Genomic DNA, 26762 nt, shown 5'->3' with positions numbered 1-26762 from the left:
GAATGAAAGCAAATAGATCATTGCTCTGGTGAATAAAGGTGCCTATATTTACACAATTCTTTAGAGAGCCATGAGGATTATCTTTGCTGCAGCCCTCATTTTAATTAAGAGCACAGAGATTAGATGTTTCAGCATAGGAAGAAGTTTATATTTGATTTATACCACAGATGCACATTTGCATCATCTAAACATTCCATTCCTTGGCTAAAGATGTAACAAGCTACTTCAGCAAACCTGAAATTGCAAAATAAATGGAAAATGCTTAATCATTTAAAAAGAAATAGCAAAGGAATGAAAAGATCCAAGCATGCACGGGTACCGGTGAGGAAAGTTAAGCAGCAGGAAGTCTCTATTTTTTTAAAGGCTGATAAATGGCTTCATTAGACAGGCAGGATATTAAACCAAAAGGGCAAAAGGGTCCGTCTCTGTCATTTTTATACACAAATACTTTCAGAAAAAAAGTGTGTACATATTTATATGTAATCTCATTTTGGGTAAAAGTATTATTCAGTGAGAAAAGCAAGTTGCAGAGCAATTTCTAAAATACGAATTTACTTTATAAAAACAATGTCAAGCCCCATCTATATCTGACTGTGAATTTGTATAGGTTTTTATGAATGTGCAGAAGGTATGAAAGGTTCAGGCCAGGATGTTACATTGGGAACCTCAAGATGGTTGCTGTGGCAGGAATTTGGGAGAGAGTTTTTTTCTTGAACATTTTTGCATTACTTTACCAAAAGCAATGAGCATATATTACTTTGGAATAAAAACATTTAAAGATAAAAAAATGTATATTTATTACTATTTACCCACTTATTCATTTGGTGACCTATTAATTATCTAATATTTATTGAATCCTTAAAGACAATTAAATCAACCAAGTTGGTCTACTCTGTGAACTGTCACACCCAACTTTTTCAGAGGCATGCTGCCTAAACTTAGTTTTATCCCATGGCATTAGCGATGCCTAACAGCATTGCTGATAGCTCTGAGAGCTCTTATGCTTTAGGGACTTGCGGGTGACTTTGCTCCTTTTCTTTCTATGTGTGGCTATTGCACTAAAGGAAAGGTTGACCCTCTTTCCAATTCCACTGAAATGTGAGTATCCAGTGGCATCAAAAACATGGAACTTAGAGTTAAAAGACCAAGTTTCCTTTTTATTTTGAACTGCAACAACACCTTTTCTCAAGTAACAATACTTATCTTACAAAATGGCTGTCAAGCTGAAATGACATCATGTGTGAGAGTGTTAATAAATTGCAAAGTGATGAATAAGTGTATATAACTAATTCTCACAAAGAACTAGTGATTTCTGATTCCTATTGGAGGACAATGTCAAATGTTTACAAGAATTTGCAGATTTCCACTGGAGACAAATCTATAATAAGGCTGAATAGTGCTCAGAAAATTTACTTAGCCCCCAAAGCTATGGCTGACATATTAGGCAAATGCAGTTTTCTTTCTGGTAATGATCACAAACCCAATTAACCAATAAGCATATCTGACCTGGTGTAATCATCTTCAACAAGCATGTGCTTTGGAATCGGTGAGTACCTTCCTGGAGAGATGGGCGGCAGGGAAGTTTTATATTCTAAAGTTCCATTGTTGCCAGAAAGTAGATGGTTTTCTATCGGTGGAGAATAAGCTAAGGGGTGAAAAAAATAAAAGAGAAAAAACCTGTTATGTGGGTGATTCAATGTGTCATGCTACAGTTCTGCTAAAAATAGGAAAATTTTGCTACATGCAGAGGATTTTCTTGTCTCCCAAGAGGGAGGAGTTACTGTTTGTTTGCATTTAATATGCACAAGCCCATGGTGACCTTTAAGACTGGAAAGATGTAATAACATTCATTTCTATAAACCCAGTTCATATAATTTTAGATGAAGAGAAGAATTGCAGGAGAGAGCCAGAACACACATTTTCATAAGGATGATTAATTTTCTATTGAAATAAAAATGTTAGCTTTCTAATTGCAGAGCATTCTTTTCACATAATTAATACCCAATCATCAAATCTAGAAGGCTCCTCGGAGGAAGTTCTTGCATAAGACCTTAATTCTCAGATATGCTGTGCTCCCATCCCAGAAAAGCTAAGAACTCTGGCCTTTATTTTCTATTCCTCCACAGTAATTCATTTCCCTTCTGAATGACTGAAAACCCCTTCTGGGTGGGTCTTTTGCCTCCCATTCCTCTCTAGAAATCCCTTTTATACATTTAGAAACACAGCTCTGATAATGTTTAAGTACTCTCCATTGCCACTATTGTATTAAATATAAATGCTTGATTTGTCAGTCTTACAAGATTGATCCATTTTAATATCCCACTTATATCCTACAGTTCTCAAACAAAGGCTAGTTTTTACAACATATGTACTTTTATCAGTAATCCACAATTTCTGTCTCCTAACACATCTTTGATTTTGAAATTTAATCCATTCTTTAAGATACAATTTAAATGCCACCCTTTGCATAAAGCATTTTATGATCCTTCCAAAGACAGGTGATATCCTCTTCCTTTGAGGACCCAAAGTCATTTATTTTTACCATTCATATGGCATGTACATCCCTCTTATATTGCCAAATATTTCTACTCTTCATATGTTTGAATTAGCCATCCTTCCAATGAAGGCCATGATTGCATCTCCTTTGTATCCCACATATTACATTGTAAGGTGTCTTACACTATTAAAGTTACTCAATATATTTATTTTTTTTAAATTGAATAGCAAAGTTTTGTTTTATCGCTTTCACCTCTTTCACATTGACCTTACATTCCCTTCATGAAGCAGCTCAAAGTCTCAAAGCTGAGTTTTCTAAATTCATCCAGTTTGAAAACCTTTGAAAGTTAAAATTCTTTCATATCCTAAGGTAAGGCTGATCTCAGTTTACTGCATGCTTGAGAAAAAGACATATTTGGGGGGTAAGTCATTTTCAAATCATCATTAAGAAAAGCAACAGCTAACATAATGGGCAGGTAACAAAATTATTCAGCCTTTAAATTTCTCTCAAGAGAAACATATAAATCTAAGAGAGGTTAAATGAGTTGCTAAGACCATAGTACTAATTAATGCCAGGTCCTGAAGATATTCCGTGTTTCCAAATCTCACGACTGGTTTCTCAACATTCCAGAATGAGCAAGCTTACTGATGTTGATAAAACTGTTTCTTAAACTCACATCAAAAAAATAAATTGCTTCTAAATCTAGTCTCCAAAGACAGAACCTTAGATAAGGTTCTAACTGACATATTAAGAAGTGAAGAAAACTTGGGGCTTATGTAGCAGTGGACTTTATTAGGATTCAACGCAGCATCTCATAGTGAGTTGTTGCCCTAGATAACCCCACCCACAATCCATCTCTACTGCCAGAGTGACTAAGAGTTTTCCCTGGCTTCCCTGCCAATGTAATATATTCAGGTAAAGGTAAGAGCCATGATGATGTTGACAGAGGGTCATAATTCCACCATTCAAGTGCAAGATCCTCTCCCCAGGAAGGAGCACAGTACTATCTCGTGTCTATTTTGCCAGTCTCTCTTTCCTGCTTTGCTACTTTATAGATTTCAACTAGAAAGGGGGAATACTATGGCCTGAGAGCTATCATGCTTTAGGGCCTTGAGAAATAACCTTTAAAAATGTGTTGTTGGGGCGCCTGGGTGGCGCAGTCGGTTAAGCGTCCGACTTCGGCCAGGTCACGATCTCGCGGTCCGTGAGTTCGAGCCCCGCGTCAGGCTCTGGGCTGATGGCTCGGAGCCTGGGGCCTGTTTCCGATTCTGTGTCTCCCTCTCTCTGCCCCTCCCCCGTTCATGCTCTGTCTCTCTCTGTCCCAAAAATAAATAAAAAACGTTGAAAAAAAAATTTAAAAAAAAAAAAAAAAAAAAAAATGTGTTGTTACTATTGTTATCACACTGTCCACCACATATACCATAAGCCTTTCTTAAATGGTGGGCTTCCTAACCCACTAGGGAGTCCTACCTTCAAAACACTAGTTAAGGCCTTGTAAGGCAACCCAGGGAGTAAAACACAGCATCCCTCAGAACTATTTCCACAAGCTAAACAAGAGTGAAGATGCAAGCAGAGGAATTTGCCAAGTTTTGCAGAATTTTAATTTTATAAACTTGGCAAAGGTGACAGTGAGTGTGGTGCTTACAGTGAGTAATGTCAGGTGGACCATAAGGATCGGTCATATAAATGGTGGTGGGTTTGCCAACTTTTAGATAAACGACATCAGATGTGTTCTTCAATATTGCTACCGCCTCTTCATGAGTCACTTCTTCTAAACTGTAGTTGTTCACCTGAAAGGAAAATAATATTCAATAGTAGAGTCAAACCTATGCAGGTGAAAAGAAATAGGCAAAAAGATACGTAGAGTTATGACCTTATTTAAAGATTAAATTGCAATCATTATAAGACAGTATCTACATTAAACTTTGATAGAAAAGATGGATTAGCGGCATTAGCCAAAGCAGATAAGGTACATTTGTTGATGTCAAAAAAAAAAACAAAAAACGAAGTTGCTTCTGTCTTTTTCTATGAGAAAGGAATGTATCATAATGGAAATAAGAATACTATATATAGAGAAAAGAAAAGAGGAGTCAAATGTCTCTCTTCTTATGCTATAGTTTTTCCAATTACAAAAGTAATACATCTTATTGAACTAAAAAAAACAAAGTAACAATTAACCAAAGTCTCCTTATTTGGGGTATGTTTCTTTAAACAATTGTGACCATATTGTACATATTGTTTTGGAACCTGCTTTTTAAATATAGACTGACCATTGGTCCATATTATAGATGTACTTCCACAACATGACTTTGTTTTCTATACAGCATTGTGTTGTATAGCGGTAACATAACGTTTTAACCAATCTTACTAAAACATGTTCAGTTTGCTTCTAATCTTTTTCTACTATAAATAATGTTGCAGTAAAACTTTTTTTTTCTATTTTTGTGCACAACATTGATGATTTATTCAGGATAAATCATACAAGTGGAATTTTTGGACCAAACTGTAATATTCATATAGTTTCATTACATTATATAATATTATATTAACATAACATTCATTACAGTGGATCTCTGTAGCACTTCTCTTAAATGGTGTAAAAATATTTATGAAATATTTTAAATACCTAGTATTTAAATATCTTATTTGGCTACTATTTTTTAACCAAGAGATTAGTTAATTTCTGCTGAAATGATGCAGATTAAAATAAAAATGCCAAAGAACATTAGATTGGATCCCTTACATATTCTCTGTACTATTTAATTAGCATTTTAGTCATAGAATGCCTTACAATATTGCATTTGTTTTCTTTTTGCCTTATGTTGTCATATAAATTCAATGTGCCAATTAATTCTTTTTTTTTTTAAATTTAAATCCAAGTTAGTTAACAAGTAGTGTAATAACGATTTCAGGAATAGAATTTAGTGATTCATCATTTACATATAACACTCAGTGCTCATCCCAACAAGGGTTGTCCTTAATGCCCCTTCCCCATTTAGCCAATCCCTCCAACCAACACCCCTCCAGCAACTTTCAGTTTGTTCTCTATATTTAAGAGTCTTTTCTGGTTTATCTCCCTCTCTGTTTTTATTTATTTTCCCTTCCCTTCCCTTGTTTCATCTGTTTTGTATATTAAATTCCACATATGAGTAAAATCATATGACATTTGTCTTTCTCTGACTGGTTATATCACTTAGCCTCTAGTTCTATCCATGTTGTTGTAAATTCTATATGCCAATAAATTCTGGATGGTGTAGCCCATCAGGGACCCCAGGACTGGAGGGAACTGAACTTGGTTGATGTGTATAAATACTGACCATGAATTCTCCATTAAGCTATAAGCTTTTTCACTGGTTCCTATAGTTCTCTTCTAGACAAATGACATTCTCTTAAATCCTTTTGTATTTCTACTTGTCTAGCCCTTTTTCATCCATTGATCAAATGCATACCTATAATATGTCAGTCATGGTTCTACACATTAGAGATGTAGTAATGAATATTAAGAATGAAAATCCTAATCATAGCACTTATATACTCTGTATTAAACATGAGGCACTATTCCAAATTATTTACACGTATGAATACAATCAAACCTCACAACAACCTGTGCGGTAGCTATTATAATTTCTTTTCATTTTACAGATTAAAAAAGCATGTATCCAAGAGGTTAAGAAACTTGGGCCAAAGCCATTGATCTAATGACCAATTAGATCATGGTAGATAGTGGTAGAAGCAGATTAAAAGCCAAGCAGTTTGGATCCAGAGGCCAGGCTTTTAACAACTCATCGCTATTACTCTCTCAGATAGATAAGGTCCCCGGCTACCTAGAATCTCATATGCTAGTAAGACACAGTTCAAACTTCAAGCATGTTTACTGAGAATGACTTTGCATGTAGACTCTTAGACCACCAGAGAAGTCTTTACGCCAGAAGGTAGAAGTTGAGCAAAGAGTGGAGGTGAGAAGTGGGGATAATAGTGGTTTACAATAGTGGGATTTTAGACTCACTATTTGGTGACTATAAAGAGTTGGAACATTTACACAGATTTTAGTCATGGAACAGGTGGTATGATCCTGGCAACAGAACACAGTGGTTAAGAGCATATGCATCTGAGTCATGCAGACCAGGATCTGAGTCCTGGTCCTGGCTTTTACTGGCTGTGTGACTTTGGACAAGTTACTTAGCCTTCTTAGCCTTAGTTTTTGACATCTATAAAATAGGTATGATCATAACTGTTGCCTCAAAGGGTTATTTATTTAAATGTATTGACCTATGTAAAATGGTAGGAACATTAAAATGCTTATTAATGTTAGCTATTATTTCTATTACTATTACCATTGTCATCATACATCTCCCTTCTCAGGAAACAGGAACTCTTGGTTGAAATTTTTGCTGAGCATTTTCCTGTAAACATCTGTGAGCTGATGAGTTTAATTAGGGGACTGTTGATGAGGCCTCTGTGTGGTCTTTTTAAAAATTCAGAATAGTACAGGATCTGGACCAAAAAGTGCTCTTTTGTGCTGAAGTCTTCAAAATGTTTTTCATGAAAGTGGGTTTATTTGGGTTAATTATGTGTGTGCATTATCCTATGAACTCTCAAGATAAAGGGCCTACAGCTGGAGCTGATTGTACTCAGAGAAGGGACATTATACTGATTGGCTAGTTGCTCCTGTCATTGTTTTTTATTGTCTTTTTTCTTTTGCATCAAGTATCTGCTTATAATGGTGAACACTGAACAACTGGCCTGATTTCAGAAAAAAAATATGTGCATTTGAATGCAGTGTTTCTGTGGGTACACTAGACAGAAAGGGACATGTGTACAGCCTGGCTGTATGTATGCAACAGGACAAGGACTGAGACCAAGCAGAGAGGCTGGAGGTGAGAGGACTCACTTCCTCTAAAAGAAAAGGGAGGACTCAACATGAGCACGATGCAGAGAAAAAGGAGGGCAAACTAGCTAAAGAAAGAGGTGACAAAAAACTTGCAAGAGAGGGGCGCCTGGGTGGCTTGGTCGGTTGAGTGTCTGACTTCGGCTCAGGTCATGATCTCACAGTCTGTGAGTTCGAGCCCCGCGTCGGGCTCTGTGCTGACAGCTCAGAGTCTGGAGCCTGTTTCAGATTCTGTGTCTCCCTCTCTCTGTGACCCTCCCCCGTTCATGTTCTGTCTCTCTCTGTCTCAAAAATAAATAAAAACGTTTAAAAATAAAAAAAAAATAAAAATAAAAACTTGCAAGAGAGCATGGCCAGTGTTGCAGGAATCAAACATAGGTATGTGATGGTACAAAGGGAGGAGGTGTGGGGCAGGAGAGGGGTCACAAAGAGGAATGGGCAATGTACAGATGGTAAGATGCTGACTTTTCCATATTTATTCAGGAATACCAGCATGTTGTTCCTAGGAGGAAGTAAGAGGTGGATCCACACATTATCATAAACAAAGTACAAGGAAATGTGGGAACTCTAGAAACACTGTAAAAAAAATCACAAACTCCAAAGTTCACTTTTGAAAAAGGGAACAAAATTGCTGGTCGTTAGATAAGAGAGACATTGCAAGAAGCAATGAGTAATGGATTGAATTGCTGAATCACTATATTCTACATCTGAAACCAATGCTGTATGTTAACTATACTGGAATTAAAATAAAAACAACTTAATAAAATTAAAAAGATAAAAACTAAATTTAAAAAGGAGACTAATCTAATGTGCTAATGTCAACAATATGAAAATAAATATGCATAAAGACTAAAATCTCTGTAGTACATTGCAATTCACTGCTATAATAAAATTTATTTTAAAAATAGTACTATGAATAAATAGGAAACAATAATAGCTATCTTTGGAAAATATTTTCTTATTTTTTCATCTTTTCAGTAAGATCATGCATTAGTTTTGGTTAGAATCAAATTAACTCTATACTTATTTATTTATTTATTCATGTTTTTATTTTATTTTTGAGAAATAGACAGAGTGTGAGTAGGGGAGGGGCAGAGAGAGAGAAGGCTCCAGGCTCCAAGCTGCCAGCACAGAGCCTGATGTGGGGCTCAAACTCATTAACCGCGAGATCATGCCCTGAGCTGAAGTCGAACTCTTAACCTACTGAGCCACCCAGGTGCCCCAAATTAACTCCATATTTTCAGTGAACAACAAAAAAAGCTTCAAATAAGAACAGAAACAAAGTGCAGTGGTTTCATTATGAAGCACACATAACAAGATCTCATGAGTGTTAAAACAAATTGGAATAGAAAAGAAGGAAGTTGGTTTCTCATGCCCAGTGAATTGAAATGACTTAATTTAAGAATAGCCATATTTTAAACCTAGAGGTTTCTAGAAATGAAGGTAATTTGGCATAATGGGAGTGAATTTTAAATGTAGCATAACATCTAGTTTTAATCCCTAGATTCATGAATTTTGGTCAGTTAACACATTTATTGAGCCTTCATTTTCTTATATGCAAAATGGGGATAATACTAATTCATTTGTTGATTTACTTGCATTTGGAGAAAGAAGGGATACTATGATTGGGAAAATACACTGTGTAAAATAAAGCAGTATACAATCATCAAACATCACAATCATACACAGTGCTTTTGCTAACCCTGCTGCTGAAAATAGTTTCTTCGTGTTCAGGGCTACTTGTGTGAAAATCATCACCCCCTACCTTCTACAACACTTACTTTTGCAATGCCTCTTCCCTGCTTAAGACTAATCTTCTCAAGGGCAATGATTAGCTTGTTCTTCTTCTTATTATTTGTTACACAATGTGACAGCAGTTTCAGGTGTACAACATAGTGATTCAACAGGTTTCTACACTATGCTTTGCTCACCACAAGTGTAGCTACCATCTGTCACCATGCAACACACTTACTGCAACACAATTACAGTATCATTGACTATATTCTCTATGGTATACCTTTTATTCCCCTAACTTATTCACTCCATAATGGAAGCCTGTATCTCCCACTTTCCTTCACAGATTTTGCTTATCCCCATCTCTCTAATTAGAGTGTTTTTGTCTTTGTACTCCCCAACTGATGCACTATAAATAATGGGCACTTAATAAATGTTGAAACAATTAGCTAAGTTAAAAATAACAATGTGGTATTCGAAAGGAAGAGCTATCACAATTGCCTATTTTATAGGAAGAATGAAGCATTCATATTAAGTTTTATTTATTTATTTTTGAAGGAGGCTCTATGCCTAGCATGGAGCCCAAGTCAGGACCTGCACCGACAACCCTGAGGTCAAGACCCGAGCTGAGAACAAGAGTCAGACACTTATCTGACCCCAGGCACCCCAAGTTTCTATTTTACATTTGTGTTGAGTCAGAGAGGAAAGGGTAAGAAAAGAAGGTCATTCAACAAACAGCACATATTTATGGGCCACTCACTCTGTGGCAGGTATGAGACATAAGGATGAAAGCCGGTACAGAATGTGAACACTGGGTCACATCACATTATAAGGGACACAAGCTCCAGCAGTGTTAATTTCTTCCTCCTCCATAATTGTTGATGCATTTCTTAACTTTTTATTCCATATATAGACAGAACAAGCAACAATGATGTTTTGACTGACTCGAGCTTCTTCTACAGCAGTAGTCACCAAAATGAACAGTGTGATATGAACCCCAAGGCAACCCACTGGATACATGAAGAAGTATCTGAACTTCTATTAATATTTATCACACTGATTTTCATCTTTCTATTTTTATGTACATTTTAAAAATGTGCATCATGTGTTAGCAGTGTGATATATGTGTGCAATTTAAAGTAGAGAAATATACATATATTAGAGGCAACTTTTTGGAATGTGCTATTAAAATAATTTTAAAACTATTGCTCTGTAGTAGGTACCAATATATGTTACCTAGAGAGCAAATTCTATAAACAGTTATTAAACAAATATAAGCAAAATAAATAAAAAATAATACAATAGCTTTAATACTTAAGTAAAATAGGTCACTACATTTGCAGTGAATTGTTACTTTATTACATTTGAGAAAAGTTAGAACACAGTCCAAGAAATAATTCTCCAGATTGTTTCTCCTGGTGTTTCAGAAAGTACCCTAACTGCAGAGGACAAAATTTGAAGTGTGAACTATTTCTAAATGCCTTTTAGTCCATTGTTGGAAAATTCTAAATGATGCTGTACCTACCAGCTTGACAGAATGAGGGTTACCACCAAAGTCACCCTCGGGAGAAGCACTGGAACAGCAGCAGAGCAGGCTAGAATGTGAAGAGGATCAAGGAAGGACTGTGGTTCTTAACCTGGCTACACCCTGGAATCACTGGGAAAACTTAAAAAAAAAAAATGAAGTACAGCACCTACTTCGGAGATTCTGATTTGATTATGCAGGGTTGACTGAGGCCTGGGCCTCCATAGTGATCTTAGCATGAGATTCAAATATGAAAGCAAGATTAAAAACCAGAAGGGCTGACTAAACTTGTGGAAGGAATGTGGCTTTGGGACATTGAAATCTAGGTCTGAATCTGATTTCCAAATTTATTAGTTATGTCATATTGGGAATCCCTTTGTCATTTCTGAGCTCTAACTTTCTCTTCTGGAAAATAAGAATAACAGAAATGACTGCCCTATCCATCTCTTAGGTGTTAGAGGGAGGGCTGTGTGGGTGCTGCAGGTGAAAGGCTCTTTCATGTGCCAGTGGCAGGAAAGAGTGAGCGCTCCAATCTTGAGTTCTGCTCAGGTAATGATCCTAGGATCACGGGATTAAGCCCTACCTCAGACTCTGAACTGAGCATGGACCCTGCTTGGGATTCTCTCTCTCTCTCTCTCTCTCTCTCTCTCTCTCTCTCTCTCTCTCTCTCCCTTTGCCCATTTCCCCCATTAGTGATCTCTCTCTCTAAAAAAATAAATAAATAAAAATTCTACATATTTGCATTGTCTTCGAGATGATTTTCTTATTAATATTTGGGTGAAACTAGGCGATTTTGTGAATCATCAAAAAGAATAATGTAAATCGTTCAGAAAATTGTATTGTTTCCACTCACATTCTCTAAATTCACTCAATGTCCTCAAATAGGATATTAATTTTGAAATAAGAATAAGATCTGCTCACACACAGTACATCCAGAGGATATTCTATTGAACACTACTAGTTCTAAGTGTTCCATGAACTTCACTTTAAGAAAAGGGTTCCTTAATAAAATAGGTTGGAATAGTGTTCAAGTTAAGTTAGTTCCTTGACTATAGGACTTCACCAACCTTTCAATGTAGTTAAGTTCATTGAGAATATGTAAAAGAGGTGAGATAAAGGTTGTAGAATTTCCCAAACTTATGTGACCACTGATCCTTTTTGTGGGACACGGTAATGAGATCAATATTTAAAAGACATTAGGAAACACTGATCCAAGGCACTGTTGCCATGGTATAGAGGCCAAAACAGAAGAGCAAAGATGTACATGACTTGTCCAAGGTCAATTGGGTCAGTTAATTCTAGCTGCCTGGGACTTGAATTCAGTTATCCTGTCTCTGAGTCCACTGTCTTTCCACTTGACTTCAGTGCCTCTGTTACCTTCTCCTTGTCTACAGCTTCCCTTTAAGGAAAGAAAACATAGACTTATTTTCTGCAAATAAAGTAAAAGTTCTCTGACAACTTTTTTTCTTTGTATGTCAAGCAAAGGTTATGGAAACAAGTGACTAAGACTATACATAAAGTTTCAATTACTGTGTGATGAGGGTTTTGACAATTAACAGCTCACGTTATACCTGTAAAGAAGAGTCAGATGACCCTGGATTCGAAGTTTCTGGTATCGTGTAGAAAAACAATGAAGATGATCACATTTCTGTAATAAATGTGGCCCTATGCATCATATTGATAGAGCTTAATAAAAACCAGTGTGCATAAATATGTGAATGAATTTAAAAATTATCAATACTGTTAATCTCTGACCATCCGTTCCAAGAAATCAAGGCCAACAGCTAATCTATTTAGTCTACAATTACAACACTAAACTACCGGTACAATCCGTAAAAATCAGATGTCATTGTCATTTGACAAAATAAAAAACAAAATCTAGTGAATGATAATAAGGGCCAAGCAGCAAGGGAATTTAAAAAATATATTATTTTGATAAAGGGAACATATACTATTCTGGGTGTCCCATGAAACATCAGAGGCCTAACATTAAAAAAAGTCATTTTACTTGGGTACTTGGGTGCTTGGGTGGCTCAGTCCGTTAAGCATGTGGCTTTGCTCAGGTCATGATCTCACAGTTTGTGAGTTTGGGCCCCCCTTCAGGTGAGCTTGAGCCCCACTTTGGGTGAGCCCCACTTCTCTTTCTCCCCCTCTTCTCTCTGTCTCTTCCTCACTTGCACTCAAAAAATAAAAAGTCATCTTACTTGAAACACTAAAAGTCTTATTGCAAAGGTGATAACCAGGGTAATTTTTTCTTTATAGTAGAATAAATGTAAAGGTCAGATGTGACAGGGCGCCTGGGTGGCTCAGGAGACCAACTTTGGCTCAGGTCATGATCTTGCGATTCCTGGGTTCAAACCCCATGTCAAGTGCTGGGCTGATAGCTCAGAGCCTGAAGCCTCCTTCTGGTTCTGTGTCTCCCTCTCTTTCTGCCCCTCCCCTGCTTACACTCTGTCTCTCTCACAAAAATAAATGAACATTAAGAAAATAATTAAAAACAAAGGTCAGATGCTACAATATTGTCTGTGGTTTTCAAAGTGGGGCGATAACATTCTGAGGAATTAAAAGTTTTGTAAAAGGGTAATCTATTTATTGAAGATAAATGGATATGTGGTAAAATTTAGTGCAAGAGTGAGAGAAACGTAAAATTTAGTGCAAGAGTGAGAGAAACTGTGTAAAGCATCTTAAAAGACTGAGTGGGGGAGAAGTGGCAAGACCTAACTTTTCAAACAAATGCAGAAGAGGAATTCGTCTTTACCTTTCTGTTTCCAAGGGACAGAGCTATGAATAAAACAAGAAATGCACAGAGAAATGTATTTTGATACAATTTTAAGAAAAGAAAATCTAATGATGGCTGGTATTTAATGGATAGCTTCCAAAAAGCATTAAGTTCTCAACTCTTCATCTGTTCTAGCAGAGGTGAGGGACTACTTCGCATCTCCATTTTGTAGCTTCTGATGTACCAAATGAGTTGGAATAAGATAACATCTAAGACAAACACTTTTCAATTCTGACATATATGAAGTACTTAAGGGGAAAAAAAGTACCCACCATTGATGGTATGAGGAAATTCATGGAATTTCACTTTAGACCAGTTTGCTTACAGAACTATGAATGAATAACATACAGGTAAAGTTTTCCTAAGAAGTGAGAGGAGGGAGTGGTGCAAATTGCTTTACAAAGAATATCTATTTAGAGAAAAATATACAGAGTGTGGTACAGCTGGTAAATCACGGAATCCAAATTATTTGCACCTCCTTTGGGGGAGGAGAGTGGAAAAGGACAAAGGTAATGATGATATGGATGTAGATAATAAAGAGAAAAGGTGGTGGAAAGGATTGACAGAAGGAGAGCATTAATAAATATTTTTGGGTTGAAGCCAGATAATTGGTCCTTTGGGAGCACTTCTGGGATTTTTTTTATTCTTTTCCTCAGCATTATTTTTCTTTCAGAATATTATAAAATGAATCATTTTCTTTCATTTCTAGATTCCGTTTTGCAGTTGCCTTGGAAGTACTAATTATGTTTTCCTTACATAAGAGAGGAGAGGCCTATTATTGTTGAAAGTTCATTTTTGTAAAAAAATATGCTTTAAAACTCAAAATAGTTAAAGATTATGTCTCAGCTTTTTTTGAAATCATTACATGTACGATGAATATCAAGAAAATGGTAATGGAAAAATAGCATGGTGCCTGGAAAATCCTTTATCAGAAATATTTAGACTTTGAGGGTTTTTTTGTTTTTTAAGAATTTTAAAGTAAAGCTAGACATTTAAACAGAACTTCAGGAAATCAGCACATAGCATCTAGCATGATATTATCATAGCAGCAGCTGAAGAAATACCAAAAGAGTTGTCTACAACCAAACTCTTACAGAATAATGAGTCTAAGGTCAAATGTGTCATTAATGAGTCATTAATTTAGAATGAAACTGTTCTCTCCATTTCTCAAAGTTAGTGCTGTATAAAAGATGGATATCGTGGCTTATTTTATTCATGAGTCAATAAACAATAAAGTTCATATTCTTGAGAGAAGTTGTTAGGTCTTATACCTTGAAAATATTTTTCTGGTTCAGAAGATATAACATCATAAAAAATAACTTTTACATTAAAGGCAAAAACAAAAACAAGAATAAAACAAAACAAAACAAAAAAAACAACTAACAACCAGCAAACCAAAAAATGCAGACTGTCTCAAGAATAAAAATAGTAGTTCTACTGTACAGCATAGTGGCTACTGCTAAACAATAATGTATTCCATACTTAAAATTTACCAAGAGGGTAGATCTTACATTAATTGTTCTCACCACATACAAGCACAAAAGAATAATAGTAGGAGTGAAAAAAAGCTTTGAGAAATGGTGAATATATTTATGGCCTTGATAATGATGATGGTTTCTTGGGTATATAATTAACACCCAAATTCATGGACCTGTATACAGTAAGTATGTAAAGCTTTTTATATGTCAACCATACAACAACAGCAACAAAAAAGGTTTAAAAAAAAGAAAATGATAGCGACCAGGTGGTAAAGAAGCCAAAACTCCTAGTTGCAACTTTGAAGTCATTAATGCCACATTTTTCGCCCATCCACTTTGCCCATACATTTTCTCCTTCCTATGTTCCTTCCTATGTAGTGGTTATTGCCTGGGACGTGGTAAAGTATTCAACATATTACTTGTTAAATAAAGGAATTAATGAATGACTGAATGAAAGATAAAAAAAAGGAAGGAAAGAATTGACTGACAAATTCTAGAAAACAAATCACAGCCCATGCTTGGTGGTGACAAGCCAGAGTGCCTGGATTTGAAATCCAGTTCTGTCCACTGTTAACTATATGACCATGGACAAGTTAATAAACATCTCCATACCTCAGTTCCTTTTTATTTATATAGAATAGGTTGCTGTGATAAACATATATTATAAAAAATGACTTTTAAGGACATGGAACATGCCAAATAAATACTAGTTATCAAGATTATTATAAAGGTCTTATTCAGAAAATTCAACACCAAGGTCACTGACAACTATGAAACTAGACAAATGGGGCTAAAGACAAGCTGTCTAAAGCCCAGGGAATGGGGCACCTGGGTGGCTCAGTCGGTTAAGTGGCCGACTTCGGCTCAGGTCATGATCTCGCCGTCCGTGAGTTCGAGCCCCGCGTCAGGCTCTGTGTTGACAGCTCAGAGCCTGGAGCCTGTTTCAGATTCTGTGTCTCCCTCTCTCTGACCCTCCCCCGTTCATGCTCTGTCTCTCTCTGTCTCAAAAATAAATAAATGTTAAAAAAAAAAATTAAAGCCCAGGGAAGTGGGCATAATGCACTGTGAGGTTCAACCTCCAAAACTTGCACATCACAGAAACCGCAGTTCTGTCAAGAATATAGGTTGATCTTTTCCAAATGTGTGTTGGAGATAATGGCTCCTTGCAGAGATTAGAGGCTATGTTTTACAAGGGCAGACATATGACTAGAAATGAGTATACTTATCTTACTTGAGAGCTCTCTTCTATTAATTTTCTGTATTTGATGATTATCTTGTAGATTTTGTATAAAACAGTAAATGGAGATAAAGAAGTTTTATTAAGTGCAATCCCAAATTTTTACTGTTTATATGCTGCCTTAATTTTGCTTTAATTTATCATATAACTCCATGACTTAGAAAGGGCAGCCATGTGTTAGTGTCAGTCATTGCTCAAGGCTCCTGAAGCATGTAGACAGCTGGCAAATAAAATAGCTGTAAAAATTCTGTCTGAGGGGAGAGGAGGAAGGGATCCATTTACACATGTGACAGAAGTCATATATTTTAACTTTATTTTTTATTTTTTAAAATTTACATCCAAATTAGTTAGTATATAGTGAAGCAATGATTTCAGGAGTAGATTCCTTAATGCCCCTTACCCATTTAGTCCATCCCCCCTCCCACAACCCCTCCAGCAACCCTCAGTTTGTTTTCCATATTTATGAGTTTCTTTTGTTTTGTCCCCCTCCCTATTTTTATATTATTTTTGTTTCCCTTCCCTTATGTTCATCTGTTTTGTCTCTTAAAGTCCTCATATGAGACACAGAAATCATATAATGAATTGTGGGAAATCGGGGACTGTTTATACTGTCTACACTGTTGAATAAGGGACCACAGGGAGACACTGAAATGTACCTATCAATAAACCAGATAGTGGAGTCCTCTTTGTTATGTAAAGCCCACCTCTCCAGCAGTTTGAATATAACACTCTCTGGCTAATGGGTTACATTGGAAAAAAAAACAAAACCATAATCTCTGTGTCTTGCTGTATCTACAAAAACTAGTGAAAATTCAGATTTGTTTTTAAAATGTCAATAAAGCAGATACAATTGAAATTTCCCACCACAAAATCTGCTCTCCCTTCTGTCCTATTTCTGCCAGCAATCACTGTTATGAATTAAATGTGGCCGTTCTCCCGAATTCATATGTTGAAGTTCTAACCCCCAATATGACTATACTTGGAGATAGAGTCTTTAGACAGTAATTAAGGTTATTAATTAAATGAGGTAAGGGTGTAGTCCTAATCCGATAGGACTGGGGGCCTCGTAAGAAGAGAAAGAGAGATCTCTCTCTCAGCGTAAGCACAGAGAAAGGCCATCTGAGGATGCAACAAGAAGATGGTTGTCTGCAAGCAGGAAGAGAGATCTCACCAGGACCTGAATGGGTCAGAACCTTGACCTTGAACTTCCCAGCTTCCAGAACTCTGAGTAAAATAAATTTTTCATTGTGGAAGTCACCTTGTCTATGGTATTTTGTTATGACAGCCTGAACTAACACAGTCACACATTGGGAAACAAGAGCTTTATAAATACACACATAGTTTTGCATGAGTCACACTTACCATTAGCAGTCTATCTCCCACTTGCAACCTTCCATCTTTCTGTGCAGCTCCCCCATCTATAATTTTGGTTACATAAATGCTGTTGTCTCCGGGAATGTGTTGGTTCCCCACACCTCCTGCAATACTGAAGCCTAAACCTACGGGAAAGAAACGGAAAAAACAAAAGCATTTTTTTTTTTTAAGAAAATACAATTAGCCATATTAAAACAGTCTAAAAAAATTAATCCTCAGTTTACTACAACAGTAATAAATGATAGTAAGGATTCTACTTCAATTGATTTTGTTCTTTAAATATTTGAAAGTTTAATGATTAATGCTAAGGAGGCAAAGCTTTTGTAGTCAAGCCCACGTGGTCATTAGTTTTGTTCTATTCCAAGACTGTACACCTAACTGTTGTTGCCTAGACAATTAGCTCATAATGAGTGACTGGCCAGAATAGGGATCAGGCAAAAGGATGTGGAAGAATCCTAGGTGAGCTGGGCAAAGCCCAAGTACAGCCCTGTACTGTTGAGTTTATGAGCTCTTCGTTGTTGTTGTTACTCTAGCAAAGAGAACAGAAGTATTGCCAATCATCTGGGTAGAGACCTAGATACTCTTGATATTTCAAGATTAAAAGCACAGCTATTAGAAAATTCCACAAATTCTGAGACAAGAGCCACAAGGAAGATACATTAGATATTTATGTAATAATTTCAGAGAGAAGGTAAGGCAAAAAGAAATGAGATGCTTGTCTTTTGTATTTTCTTCTGCGTCCACCCTGTCATACTTTCATACTTCCTGGCACTTATTAACTGATAGTAAGACTTGTAACGCACAAGAAATTAATCATTCCTGTACAAAGTCTAAAGAAGCAAAAATAGATCATATAGTGTGACTCTATTATTTTTATAACAAATTACAGAATATCAGATCATTTTAAACATGGCTGTTTCCAATTTTGAGAGATAAATGTATACTGTAGTATAGCTGACAAAACTTTTGTTTATATTAAACTATGGAATGATAAAAATAGAGTTATTTTAAAAATCTTTATGGAGCCATTTTCAAAGAATGACTGATAGACTTTTTAAAGTGTAAAAATAAAAAAAATCCTTTTCAGAATATGATTGACTACAATTCAGTGCAATACTTGTAGCACATTTATTCATTACATTTCAAATTATAATAATTACCAGCAAATTACTCATAAAGATATAAATCAAAGGATTTGTTACTAAAGGCATAGGAAATTTCTGTAACTTACTTGGCTTAAGAAATTTTTTTTTAACAAAACATCCACCTAGCTATCTTGTTTAAAAAAAAACATACCCATTTTACAATAAAATAATCATGAAATTTTTTGGCACTTTATATGACAACAATGAAACTACTTAAATAAACTCCATTTCCACTACACTTTTATTGAATAAATGTTGAATAGGGTTCTTAATGGCAAAAATGATTAGATAATGGAGAAATAATGGCATAGTAAATTATAAAGTAACACTTCTGAAATTACATTTGAAATGAAATAATTTTTTGTTAAATTAACTATAATAGTTGTTGAAATAAATGGAAAATGGATTTAAATTGATAGGGCAATTAAAATAATTATTACCTAATTTCCTACTTAAAGTGGGTAATTATTCTTTATTGATGCTTTGACATCTCATAGATCTATAAATATATTTACCTTAGATTTAAAGAATTTGTTTTTGAGCAAAAGATGACCAAGCAAGTAAAATGCTCCCAATTAGCTTTTCCTATGAAATTTAAAATACATTTCACCTTATATTTTCAAAAACGGTTATTTTACATTTATATATTATTATAGATGAATTAAAAAATAAATTTATAAAAGTTTTATACCTGCATGCTAGGATCAATCTACTGCATTTGTAACTGTACAGAAGTCATTTCAAACTGTCAAGAAAAGGTTGAGATATATTTGGGGACTCTGATTTACATCCACTATAATAATAGTAAATGCCACAGGCTGACTGAGTTACAGAAGAGCTAAGGAAACAAATTACCACCATAAATAAGGTTAAGTCCAACAAAGGGAGTAACTATGCAGTTGACATGTGAAGCTGAAGATTGTACCAAGGCAATAAAATCACTATACTGTAGACATAAACATATCAGCTAAAAAGGAAATATTTTATCCCTTGAAATTAGGTTTAAATACTTCTTTTTAACTGGTGACTCTGCTCAAGGTGAAACAAGCTATTTTTATTAAGAACAAGAAAATGTTTCTGAGGGTACAGAATTGGAAATTTTCCTTGATTTCTCTGACTTTGATGGAACATGGATACATTGAAAAGTAATCAGCATTTAATCAACACTCAGCCATATACTTGATATTTAATTCAACATAAGTAAATATGTAGCTTATGTCTACAACCAGAACACAACTCTATTTACTGGTGGGGGTATCCATCTGTGTTATAAGATTGAACCTGTCCCCATTCATTCAACAAACATCTCCTGAGTACCTGCTATGAGTTGTATAAGCAGTTTCTATCAAGTGTAGTCAATATAATGTAAAGGAAGGGATTGACCAAAACACTATAGAGATAGACATCCATATGAGTGAGTGTGGTTGAACCTGGCTGAAGCAATATTCTAAGCCTAGATGGTACCAATGATTTTTGGAGGAATACTTGATGAAGACAAATTTGGGCTAAAACACTGAGCAATCCAAACTTATCAGTTCGGAGGCACTGGGTGTTTCTTGCATATACAGTGTTAAAGCAGGGTCAGATGCCTATGTTATAGGACCATTCTATTCCCTCATTAGGTAATATTCTCTTCCTTTATTCCAGTCTAGACACACATGTAGCCTTGATACTTCTCCAACACGGTGGACATACTCCTACCTTACAGCATTTGCTTTAGCTGTTTCCTCTGCCTGGAATATACTTCAGGGTTTTGTTCAAATCTTGATTTCTCTAGGATCCTGAACCTCACTTCCTATTTAATACTGTCTTCTAACCATATACCCCACTTTTTTATACTGATCTACTTTTCATTTTTCCTTAGCACTTATCACCTTGTAACATATGTCACCCATGTAGTTTATTTTTTTTATTGTCAGTCTCCTTGATGAAAATATAAAATCCATAAAAACAGGGATTTTTGTCATTTTATTTTATGCAATAGAACAAGGCCAGTTATATAGTGACCTAATAATTATGTATTAAAGGAATGAATGAGGGGCGCTTGGATGGCTCAGTCGGTTAAGCGTCCTTCTTCAGCTCTGGTCATGTTCTCATGGTTTGTGAGTTCGAGCCTCATGTAGGGCTCAGTGCTGACAGCTCAGAGCCTGGAGCCTGCTTCGGATTCTGTGTCTTTCTCTTTCTCTGTGCCTCCCCTGCTTGTGCTCTGTCTTTCTCAAAAATAAATAAACATTAGAAAAAATTTAAAAAAATAAAAAAGGAATGAATAATGAACAATGAATAAACATATTAATATAAGACGAGGAAGAAAGCCTCCCCTAAGAGATGAAGTTTGTGGCCTTAATGAACAAGGAACAGCTAAAAAAGTGGACACTGTTGGTTGGAGTGGATAATTGTATGAGGCACTACATGCCTCAGGTGAACTCTGATCTCTGTCCCGAGTCTGCACAGAGTTTATGCCAACCACTGAGCAGGCAATGGGGCAACAGCAGACCCAGCTTCACATCCTGATTCCTTCATCAACTGACTATATAAATTGGAGCCACAATGGTCTCGTCTGTGATAAAGGAGTAAGTATATCCATGTTCCATAGTAGTTAGCACATAAAAGATGCTTGATAAATAAAAATTCTCTGCTCTCAATAAGCTCTCAGGTTGTCTTGAGAAAAAGATATTTAAACACCTTGACATGATTTAACTGGCTAGAACGAGTTCTATAATGGCACTAGTGTTATGTGAGCCCAGAGGAGAACATGACTTACTTAGAGGAAGAGAAGAATCAACAAGAGGTTTAGGAATTGGGCTGAGCTTTGAAGGTTAATTTAAAACCAATAACAGAGAACACACCTTTCAAACCAACACATCCTCTGGATTCCCGGCTGACAAAAGGACTAACAAGTCAGCTGCCCTAACTTACATTACACAATGCTCATAAAATCCTGGCTTTCCGGGGCTGGAAATTGAGACAGAAACGCCTGGCAAACACTCAACATATGTACTTAAAATAAGCCAGAAAGGTTTCTAACAAGATAAATACAGTGAGGATTATGAAGATGTAAGTAAAGAGCATTACAAATAGCAAAAACATTGATTTTACAGAGGTGACCAATTTATAGAATTGATCATCATTTTGGAAATTAGCATCCATTTTGAAGAAATGGCCCTGGACCATCAGGTAATGACAAACTAATCATTTATAAAACAGTGAAAACAGTTGGTAGGTCTCACCAAAAACACTGACCTTAACATAATCTACTGTGGAATGTTTGGCTATTAAGAATAGTACTAAACATGCCTATGCATGTGCCAGTAATAAACAAAGCTGACACAGAAATATATAAATATTAAAATCACAAAGGGAAGTAAAATTAGTGGATGTTTCTGAATGCGAGTAAAGAAAACAAACAGGTGAAACTTAAACACCTAATTCCCGAGGCAATTAAAAACCGATGTGTTTGACAAACGTGTGATGTGCAAACAGAAATCCGGGATTACACCTATCGTCTACAGCTGGGTTCCTCTTTCCATATTTCTTGCATATCCCCACCAAAGTGAAACTCCTCAGGTTAAGAAAGCAGGAAAAGACCTCTCTGACCTCAGCCGTAGCAATTTCTTACTTGACACATCCCCAAAGGCAAGGGAATTAAAAGCAAAAATGAACTACTGGGACCTTATGAAGATAAAAAGTTTCTGCACAGCAAAGGAAACAACCAACAAAACTAAAAGGCAACCAACGGAGTGGGGAAAGATATTTTCAAATGACATATCAGACAAAGGGCTAGTATCCAAAATCTATAAAGAGCTCACCAAACTCCACACCCAAAAAACAAATAACCCAGTGAATAAATGGGCAGAAAACATGAATAGACACTTCTCTAAAGAAGACATCCAGACGGCCAACAGGCACATGAAAAGATGCTCAACGTCGCTCCTCATCAGGGAAATGCAAATCAAAGCCACACTCAGATATCACCTCACGCCAGTCAGAGTGGCCAAAATGAACAAATCAGGAGACTATAGATGCTGGAGAGGATGTGGAGAAACGGGAACCCTCTTGCACTGTTGGTGGGAATGCAAACTGGTGCAGCCACTCTGGAAAACAGTGTGGAGGTTCCTCAAAAAATTAAAAATAGTCCTACCCTATGGCCCAGCAACAGCACTGCTAGGAATTTACCCAAGGGATACAGGAGTACTGATGCATAGGGGCACTTGTACCCCAATGTTTATAGCAGCACTCTCAACAATAGCCAAATTATGGAAAGAGCCTAAATGTCCATCAACTGATGAATGGATAAAGAAACTGTGGTTTATATACACAATGGAGTACTACGTGGCAATGAGAAAGAATGAAATATGGCCCTTTGTAGCAACGTGGATGGAACTGGAGAGTGTGATGCTAAGTGAAATAAGCCATACAGAGAAAGACAGATACCATATGGTTTCACTCTTAGGTGGATCCTGAGAAACTTAACAGAAACCCATGGGAGAGGGAAAGGAAAAAAAAAAAAAAAAGAGGTTAGAGTGGAAGAGAGCCAAAGCATAAGGGACTCTTAAAAACTGAGGACAGGGGCGCCTGGGTGGCGCAGTCGGTTGGGCGTCCGACTTCAGCCAGGTCACGATCTCGCGGTCCGTGAGTTCGAGCCCCGCGTCGGGCTCTGGGCTGATGGCTCGGAGCCTGGAGCCTGCTTCCGATTCTGTGTCTCCCTCTCTCTCTGCCCCTCCCCCGTTCATGCTCTGTCTCTCTCTCTGTCCCAAAAATAAATAAAAAACGTTGAAAAAAAAATTAAAAAAAAAAAACAAACAAAAAACTGAGGACAAACTGAGGGTTGATGGGGGGTGGGAGGGAGGGTAGGGTGGGTGATGGGTATTGAGGAGGGCACCTTTTGGGATGAGCACTGGGTGTTGTATGGAAACCAATTTGACAACAAACTTCATATATCGAAAAAAAAAAAAAAAAGAAACTCCTCAGGTTAGCATAGGACATTCAGGCATAGGAAAAGGAACGTCTGAATCTTGTTAAAACCTTTAATTTAACCTTGTTCCACACAAAACCTTTTCTTCATGCTATCAAGTAGAGCAAGAGGAGGAACAGATCATGGTTCACCCTTTTCCGTTGTTGCCTGCCTACACTGGAGAGCAGGTGTTAATGAGGGGTGGGGAACTGAAAGCAAAATTCTTGGCAGCAGAGACTGATGCATTGTGCTTGAGAAGCTCAGAATAAAAACTCAAATGTTTCAAAGAGTTGTACCATTACAGTGTTCCCAGATATTCATTGTGGGCGTAAAGAATTAATCCCCATGATGTCTTATAACCATTCAATAACTTGGTTCAACTTCATCTTATGTGACTTTACCAGGAGAATACTCTTGGGGCTTCTCCAAACAACTAAATATTATTAAGCAGTCTGTTTCTTCAGAGTTTATCTAGGATCTGCTAGGTAAGGTGTTTACTGCTTTATAGAAAACATTCTGTACATTCTGACTACATGTTTTTAGTAAAGGAAACAGAATCCATCCTGAACCCTGGCTTAGAAAAGACCTGTTTTAGAAAACACCCACCCATGAAGTCATTTTAGCTTCGAAATGTGCAAGCATTTCAGTTAAAAAACAACACACAAAACTTTACCTGTGAATCTGGTCCACACAGATAACAGACTATTTGACATCTCTTCCCCTCCAGAAAGATAACTTTGCTTAGATAAATACCAAAAATGCACATTTCATTTTAATTTGAAAGACTAATTAATCTCACTGGGCACTGTTGGCATGGTTAATTAAAAGCCAAAGCTTTGTTTACTCACTTTCTGGATTCTCCCTGTGTCCAAAAGACAAAATTTAGGGTTGAATGAAGTGGTTCTGTTTAAAATTCCATGGTACTGGCTAAGCATGCTCAATTCTGCTTAAAGAATCTCTCACAGATCACCCAAGTAACTTAACAGAGTCAATTTTCCAAACTTTTTCTCTATGTACCTCAAAATTCCCACTCATTCTTTTAGCACATCACTTTGACTATTTTATTGTGAAAAGTCCCGTGTTTTATTGTTTTTCTCATTCATTTTTTTTCTAAACCTAAACCTTCCCTTCTACTCTGGAACTTTACTCATTATTTCTCCCCCCAGCACCCAATATTAAACTTTTTACCGTGATGTTTTTCTTCTTTGGCTTTGACCCTGCCTCTGTCCTAGCCTGAGAACATCTAACCTTGAACTTCCCCCAGCCTCCTCACTGTTAAGCACTGAAGCTTTTACACGGTTACCTACAGTTAATGTTAACTTTAAAAACAAATCTGCCAGTTATTTTACCAGCAAAAAATGAGTTTATGTGTCAATAGAAGAGAAATGCAATTCAGAACAAACAAGCTATAGCAAAACCATAGGCAAGTCTGGAGAAAAAAGGAGAGAAGCACTCTTTTGTAGAGGAAAGGAGAAATTTGGAAGGGCTGTTATAAACAAAAAGCTTATTGGAGTAAACTGGGAGTATAGTGACTTTTCATTGGCTGAGTTGAGAGTCTCTCAGTGATTGGGCTGTTGCCAGGGGAAAAGGAAAAGCTTTATTCCTTCTGCTGGGATACAAAAGTAGCAGCTAAAGTCCAAAGGCCTTGCAAGGTATATCTTTCCTTTTGGGTCTGCAATTGACCACAAGCGTTAGGCATGAGAGCGCCCTCTTCTGGCCTCTCGACTCTATTTTAGTGGTTTTTCTAATTTTCACCTTGCTGTTTTCTTCTTTTTTCTTAAATATTTATTTTTACTTTTGAGAGAAAGAGAGAGGGAGAGAGAGAGAGAGAGAGAGAGAGAGAGAGAGAGAGAGAGAGAGAGAGAAACAGAGTGTGAGCAGGGGACGGGAAGAGATTGGGGAGATACAGAATCCAAAGCAGGCTCCAGGTTCTTAGCTGTTAGCACAGAGTTGGGCTCAGGACTTGAACCCACAAACCTTGAGATCATGACCTGAGCTGAAGTCGGATGCTTAACTGACTAAGCCACCCAGATGTGCCAGCACCACATTACTGTTTTCTTATCAGAAACATTCTTCTCAAACTTTATCCATCTTGCTCAATACATCACAACTGACTCAAGTGGCATCTGCTGAGTTGAACTATGTCTCATCAAAAAATATGTTACGGTCCTAGGTAACTGGTGACTTTGAATGTGACTTTATTTGGAAACAGGGTCTTTGCAGATGTAATCAATTTACGATGAGTTTATGCTGACTATACTTTCTTAGTAAGAAGATGAAAATTTAGACACAGAAACAGACACACAGGAAACAGTGCAAGTGATGACAAAGGCAGAGGTTGTGTTGATGTATCTATAAACTTAAAAGTGCCAAGGACTGCAAGCGACCACTGAAAAAGAGACATGGAACAAACTCTCTCAGGGCTCTCCAGAGGAATAAATCTTGCTGATACCTTGATCTCAGATCTAGGCTCCAGAATGTTGAGAAGATAACTTTCTGTTGCTTCAAGTCACCCAGTTTGTGGTAATTTGTTACAGTAGTCCCAGTAAACTAAGACAGCATCTAATCTTTATGGTCTGAGTGGTTGTGCATATCTATCTCCTTTCTTTCCAATGGAAATCTTACTTATTATTTATTTATTTTTATTTTTTGTTTTAGTGTCATTCTCTCCTGTGAAGATGACTGAGGTAACTACGAACCAGTCCCAGCAGGCAAAGAGCCCAGCCAGTAATACAGAATTTTCTTCCAAAAGGCCAGAAAAATTTTGATGGGCCTTTGCTTTTTCTGCATTACATAAAACATTACCTATTGCTTTTTCATTCCTATACTCACAACATGAGATTGCCCTGTTTCTTCTCTATTTCTCTTACTACTTCTCTCCTCATTTTATTTATCTTCATTTTATTGCTGTAAAACAGTGATTCTCAGAATGTGATCCTCATACCAGTGGCATTAGCATCATGTAGGAGCTTGTTGGATTTGCAAAATTGAGGGCCCATGCCAGATATCCTGAATCAGAAACCTCAGGGATGCATGCTAAATTTAATGACCATCACTCTAAAATAATATTCTCCAAAGTATATTCCACAAAATCTCATTCCCTCTATACTCTCTTTCTTGTCTCATTTACCATGGCTAGGTGTCCAAACTTCCT

The 26762-nt window shown here is 36.6% G+C and overlaps 1 protein-coding gene and 1 long non-coding RNA gene across 30 annotated transcripts in view; one reads left to right on the top strand and one right to left on the bottom strand.

Moving 5' to 3' along the window:
- The window catches only part of DLG2 (discs large MAGUK scaffold protein 2), a 2097061-nt gene that overhangs the window by 479606 nt on the left and 1590693 nt on the right, over positions 1–26762 (bottom strand). For all 29 annotated transcript variants that reach the window (XM_058690298.1, XM_058690294.1, XM_058690296.1 and 26 more), the window contains 3 exons: positions 17501–17637; positions 4143–4287; positions 1507–1645 (listed from right to left, as the gene is read on the bottom strand). In XM_058690298.1, the coding sequence (XP_058546281.1) occupies positions 1507–1645; positions 4143–4287; positions 17501–17637 (421 nt within the window). The remainder of the gene's footprint in view (positions 1–1506; positions 1646–4142; positions 4288–17500; positions 17638–26762) is intronic.
- LOC131488448 (uncharacterized) lies at positions 17965–26442 on the top strand. Its single transcript, XR_009250210.1, has 2 exons — positions 17965–18203; positions 26267–26442. It is a non-coding gene; the product is annotated as an uncharacterized LOC131488448 (long non-coding RNA).

Source organism: Neofelis nebulosa, chromosome 10 (genome assembly GCF_028018385.1).
Source record: "Neofelis nebulosa isolate mNeoNeb1 chromosome 10, mNeoNeb1.pri, whole genome shotgun sequence".
Classification (NCBI taxonomy): Eukaryota; Metazoa; Chordata; class Mammalia; order Carnivora; family Felidae; genus Neofelis; species Neofelis nebulosa.
Note: the sequence above shows the minus strand (reverse complement) of the source record. Positions and strands in the feature narration are given on the sequence as shown.